General features: G+C 39.7%; 1 protein-coding gene across 1 annotated transcript in view; it reads left to right on the top strand.

Moving 5' to 3' along the window:
- LOC147301883 (uncharacterized) overlaps positions 1 to 6,101 on the top strand; it is a 246,650-nt gene extending 240,549 nt beyond the window's left edge. Inside the window, exons 2-3 of the mRNA XM_086284079.1 lie at positions 4,836 to 5,152; positions 5,361 to 6,101. Of these exons, the coding sequence (XP_086140205.1) occupies positions 4,836 to 5,152; positions 5,361 to 5,716 (673 nt within the window). The 3' untranslated portion in view covers positions 5,717 to 6,101. The remainder of the gene's footprint in view (positions 1 to 4,835; positions 5,153 to 5,360) is intronic.
- Positions 6,102 to 6,311: the final 210 nt, after the last annotated feature.

Here is a 6,311-nt window from a genome sequence, read left to right on the forward strand (position 1 = left end):
TAAAAGGATCTATAAAGAGTGTGCGCCCCATTAGTTTTTCCCTCTTTTTATTCTTTTCTGGGTTCTGCCTTGCTGTTTCTTGTTTCCCTTTTTTTGACTACCCCCCCCCCCCCCCCCCCCCCCCCCCGCGCTTCTCCAGGATCCATCTCTCTCTGGATGGCTGCCTACCTCTGTGCCTGTGTCTGGGAGTTGGCTGGGGCAGAAATAAACCACAGTAATGGCTTTGCTTTGCTGCTAATCTTGTCATAAGAAGGTGCGGCCCTGGGAGGATAGCTCCTCGCGTGTGATATCCTAATTTAAACATCAAAAGATTCCATCATTAGGAAGCGTGCGTCTAGCCCCAGTTTTCAAGGGAAATTATTACATCTTCCTGCTGCAAAAGTGTAATGCAAGAAGACATTTCTGTCAAGCACACACACATAAATCTCACCGGACTTGATGTTTGTGCACTTGAAGAAAAACATCATCATTAGCAGCTTTCGCTTCTGATAGATGGAACGATGACTTTTTGTGTCGCAGCCCGCCATGGGCTCTGATGATAGCCTTCATTTAGAGTCGCTGCTTGGCGTTTGAGATTTAAGAAGGGGATATATGATCTGCTTAGTGGGATCTGGCCTGTCTTCTGACGGCTTCTCTAGTGTGTCTCGCTGGGTTTCAGAGCCATCACGAAGAATTTGATGTATGTCATGCAGCAAGGAAACATCAGGCACTACCACACCTGGTTAATGTTATCATATACTACACAGCAGGTGTACATCAAAGTGTGTTCACAGACAACACAAGAGCAAAGACGCCTGGATATAAGTTTATAGTTTAGTAGCAGAGGGCTTCCTACCATGAAAAATTGAGGTTATAACCTTGGTGTGGCTTATTTTGATGGTGAAGCCTTATTTCACTTAGGAGGAGCCACTGCAATAAGTTAAAATGTTAAATAGTATGTCAATTTGGGTAAATTTGGTGGCATTACAAGTTCTTTCGAGTACAGAAATGGCAACACTTGATAAGGTCAAGGTTCAAATTCTTGTTCATTTTGTTGACACATTACAGTCGATTTTACAAATATTTTTTTGCACCTGAAAATTCATACAATAAAAAGTATGTAAAAAAGGAAACTGTCACATATATTTGGTATGAATCCCAAACTTCATGGACAAAAGTCCTGTTTTTGGTCACATCGTTTTTATCCTCATCAAACCATTCAGTGAAGCTCCGAGTCAAATGCACTTTTGTATCGTCAGCCTCAGAGAGATCAGTTCATCCAGCATTTCAAATCAGAAATGTTGAGGCTGATAACTGAAAAGGACCCAAGCCATGCCAACAAAATGCTCCCCACGGGATTATCGTACCACGAGATCAGGGTTGTGGTGTTTCCTGCATATCTATGGTAGTTCAACTGCTGAATGCAAGTTTCTAATCAGCCAATCACATGACAGTAACTCAATGCATTTAGGCATATAGACATGGTCAAGACAACCTGTTGAAGTTCAAAGTCAGCATCAGAATGGGGAAGAAAGATCACTAACTTTGTAAACCTTGGAGAAAAGATCCAGTGAGCGCTTGTTTTTTGGGTAAAAATGCCTTCTTGATGTCAGAGGTCAGAGGGGAATAGCCAGACTGCTTATCTTACTCCCTAGTGTTGTCGCACTTTACTTGCACCTTAACTAAACTAAACTTAATCTAATGTGTAATTAATAAGTGGCTAAATGCAGAATATAAAAAATCAGCCCTCAATTCGCCCTTCAGTCTGAAATAAGCTGTTTTAGTTCTTTGATGTCTCTTAAGTCAGTTTAACCGTACAGCACATTACAATGGATGATGGTAATGTAAACAGGATTAATTCAAAAACAAAAGAATATTAAAACACAACTTCTAAGCCAGCTTTCTTACGATTGGCTGCCCCTCATAAACAGAGGGTGGGGCTTCTGCGCCTGAGATGACCACATTGGAGAAATCCCCTCTCAATCACCTCATGCAGAGCCAAGAGTAGAAAAAATACCTGAAACCGAGTGTTTAGTGCAGTTTGAAGCTTGAGCTTTTGCTTTTGGGATTTAGTTGTACATATAATGACCTGATGCACACTTATAACCAGGGGTGGAAGTAACGAATTACAAATACTCACGTTACTGTAATTAAGTACATTTTTTGGGTACTTGTACTTTTACGAGTAATTTTTCAAGTGTGTAATTTTACTCATACTTGAGTACAACTTACACCATGTAATCTACTTTGCTACTTATAAAATCAAAAGTCACTACTGAGTACGCCCACAATTTGAATTAATATTCAAACCTTTCGTCTGCATTTTTGCAGCCAATAAGGCCGTGCAATCGCAACCGCGCCAATTTAAGACGTAAGCAAAGAATAAACTCCGCTGCAGCAGCAGGCACAGGTGTCTGGAGGTGCTAAATGGTGGAGTATAAACTACTTTATAGACGAAAGATTTGGAGACAAAGAAGCCAAAATGGAGACAGAGGACAACACTGTCAACCATGAAAACGACGTAGAAAAGACGGAGGACGCGTGCCCGTGGCCATACCTGGAGGAATTTTTCGTGTACAGAGGAAGAAAAGGAGACAGCGTCCAGATGCAGTGCAAACTTTGTTTGACCTCTACAGTCATTTCAGCTTACAAGACTTCAGCATCTAATCTAAAAAAACACATTGAGGTAAGAGGTTTTACAACTATACGTGTATGATATTGCTTTCTTATTTTTCATGTGTGTTAAGGTTACTAGTTTGGCTAAGATATTGTCACCGCCATTGGTTAGCCTGATATTAAAATAAGACGGAGCTAGCTAATGTGCGTGTGTGCATGTGCATGCATAATTGAGCTACAATTCGTAGGAATGTTTTAGCTTATTATTTGGATAACCACCGTCATTACAATAAATTAAACTTGTAGTCATTTAAAACTCACAGGCCTACAATCAGCTGGCCTATTTAAAAAAACAAACAAACAAAAAAACAAACAAACTTGAACACAGTGCTGAGCTGCATCTCAAATTAATCTTCCAGCTCTCAGCTGACATGTACCAGAGCCCGATTGATGGATCAGTTGATCAGTATCATTGGCCTGATATAGGTCTATCATAGTGACATGGCTCTTAATCAGTAGGGTTATATGTTTCCCAATATGATATCTTTTTTTAAAGAACATAATGTGGATTGGTTTTATTTGTTAGCTGTATGGGCAGCATTTTTGTGTATGTGATCCCTTTTCTTAAATTAGATTTGCTAGATACACATATTTTGCTCTCTTAGTATTTTTAGGACCTGACTAATACTGAAAACTTTAGGGTGATACTGATAAAAAGGAGTTAAAAATTTAGATACTGATACATTGGTCGATACTCTTTTTACAGATAGTATACATATTACAGAACTTAGAATGTATACAGAAATTCACGTTTTTTGCAATGATCGTTCAAAATTGGTTTACACTTGTGAATAAATACAGCAATATATCTGCAAAATTTGACCAATTCACCACTCTTACTATGCTCAACAATCAAAGATTAGCTCAAGTCTAGTTGAATAATGTTTTAAAAATGTGTTTTCTTTTAGTGTTAATCACAGTGATGTTATGAAGTAATGTATGAACCTGACGTATGATAATATTTATCTCTACAGAGGAAACATCCATTGAAGACTGAGCAGTACAATATCACTGTGGCATCAACATCTCGACAGCGAAAGACCACAGCCACACCAAACAAGCTCTCAGCAAATACACAAGCCAAGTTACCAGACCTGATGTTGAGAGCTGCAAACAAACATGTTCCACAAGCAACTGTTGACAAGCTTGTCATCAATTTCATATGTGAGGGTCTACAGCCATTTGCAGTGGTAGAACAGCCATCTTTCAAAGAATTGGTTACCACATTACAACCTCAAGCCAAAGTCATCTCCAGACCCACTGTCCGTGCCAGAATCTGTGAAGCTGCTGATCACATGAAGATGACTTTGGTTGCAGAATTGGATAAAGTCAAATTTGTTGCTACCACTACTGATTGTTGGTCAGCTCATCAGAAAAGTTACCTTGGAGTCACATGCCATTGGATAGAGGAAGCGTCCCTGGAAAGAAGATCTGCAGCACTAGCATGCAAAAGATTGAGAGGGTCTCACACATTTGACATGCTTGCTGGTGCGCTTGATGATATCCATTGCCAATACAAGATTAGAGGCAAAGTTGTAAGAACCACAACTGATAGTGGATCCAACTTTGTCAAGGCCTTCCACATGTTTGGGGCACAAAATGATGCAGATGAAGATGAAGATGAAGCAGACCCAGAAACTATTGACCTGACTGACCATAGGGACTACCATGAGGCAAGTGCAATTCTTGATGAAGACTCTGGTTTGGAGTATCAACTTCCGCCTCATCAGCGATGTGCATGTCACCTGCTAAACCTTGTGGCAACAACTGATGCTGCCCTAGCAGAGAGCATGAATGAAACCTACAAGAGGCTCTCCCGTGCAACCTTTGCAAAATGCCAGGCCATTTGGAACAAAACTGGCCGATCTCATTTGGCTAATGAAGTGGTAGAGGACAAGTGTGAGCTACAGATCATTCGTCCCAATGCAACACGATGGAATTCAACCTACCTTGCCATTGAAAGGATAATACGCATCATTGATGAGAAGGGGGAAGATGCCATCAGGAGCATTTGTGAGGAGTTCAAGGTGAAAATGTGAGTAAAATTGGACACCTACCAATATGGTTTCAAATTTTGTGAATTTTCCTTAATGGATGGTTAAAAACGTGAGCAGACTCTTAATATTAAATCAGAAGATCCCTATTATAGTCATGGTGGGTTTTGTTGTTGTGTCTTACAGGTTGAGTCCTGCAGAAGTTGCATTCCTAAGGGAGTACTGTACCACCATGAAGCCACTGGTGAAAGCTTCAAACATCCTTCAGTCTGAGTCCACTTCCTTTATGGGATGGCTCCTGCCAGTAATCCAACAACTACTGTCCAAACTTAGCAGGCTGGAGACATCAAGCAAGACATGCGTGCCACTCATCAGAGCCCTGCAAAATGGCCTTCAAAAGCGTTTTGGAGCGATGATGGAGGATCCAGAGTTGGCTGCAGCTGCAGTCCTCTTACCCAAGTTCAAGACTTCCTGGACTGACAGAGCAGATGTAACAGAGGCTGGTAAGGATTCATGTGATCCCATTTTTGTGTATTTTTACATTTGAACACATGCTTAAGTGAGTATTTCACCTAATACATTGTAAGTTATTGATGGTCTGTCCTGAATACTAAACAATCCTTTTTGAGAATTTGCCGATTTTAAATTTGTGTTCAGGAATAATCACTGAAATTTAAATAACAAAATTGTGTTATCTACTTGCAATTACAGCCTTGACATACATCAAACAACATCTTGAAACGACAGAGCATGAGAGTGAGGATCAGCAAAGAGAGTCATCTGATGAAGATGAATTCTTCTCCAGACCAATCTCCAGAAGGCTGCAAAGTGCAGTTGAGCTTGATGGTTATCTTGCTTGTGCCACAGACACCATGGAGCTGCTGCACTCCTTCTCAGCCATCAAAAACCTCTCTCTTAAACTGAACACAGCTCTGCCTGCTTCTGCTGCGTGTGAACGACTTTTTAGCTGTGCTGGTCTACTCTTCACTGCCAAACGAAGTCGGATTGCCTCTGTTAATTTAGAAAACCAGCTCTTGCTGAAACTGAACAAAAGGTTCAGAAAGTAAAGTGTGAAAGAAATGCTAAGACTTTAAGACACTTACCTGCCTGTTGTTCAGTGTATGGGGAAAAGTTTAAATGGTTCTACGCATGTTCAGAAACATTTTTGTCATTGTTTTAACAAACAAAATTCCTCCTTTTATATCTACATTTATTTACAAAACAAGTTACCTTTCTATACCTTGTTCATCTGAAAAATGTGCTTTGAACATAAATATTTATACTGGTGAATCGAGTTGAATGCCTGCTATTGACAACAGAATAAAACATCAGTCTGTTAAAAAGTAATTAATACTCTGAGTAGTTTTTGAGAACAGTACTTTGTACTTTTACTCAAGTATTTTTTTAACACCAGTACTTTTACTTGTAATTGAGTACAATTTAACCAGTGTAACAGTACTTGTACTTGAGTACAAATTTTGAGTACTCTTTCCACCTCTGCTTATAACATTGTATGTGTTATAGAAAATAGAAAATCATAATAGGTCCCCCTTTAAAAACAGTTGGGTATTACCCCAAATTTAAAAGCCCCAACCTTTCCTTTTAAATTGGAAGTCCCTAATGAGTGCAGCAAAAGGCTTAACACTGCTTTCTTAATCTGTA

This window comes from Aulonocara sp. 'chitande type north' Nkhata Bay, linkage group LG23 (assembly GCF_057382095.1).
Source record: "Aulonocara sp. 'chitande type north' Nkhata Bay isolate Kocher_YH1m ecotype deep benthic linkage group LG23, A_spYH_male_GT1.1, whole genome shotgun sequence".
Classification (NCBI taxonomy): domain Eukaryota; kingdom Metazoa; phylum Chordata; class Actinopteri; order Cichliformes; family Cichlidae; genus Aulonocara; species Aulonocara sp. 'chitande type north' Nkhata Bay.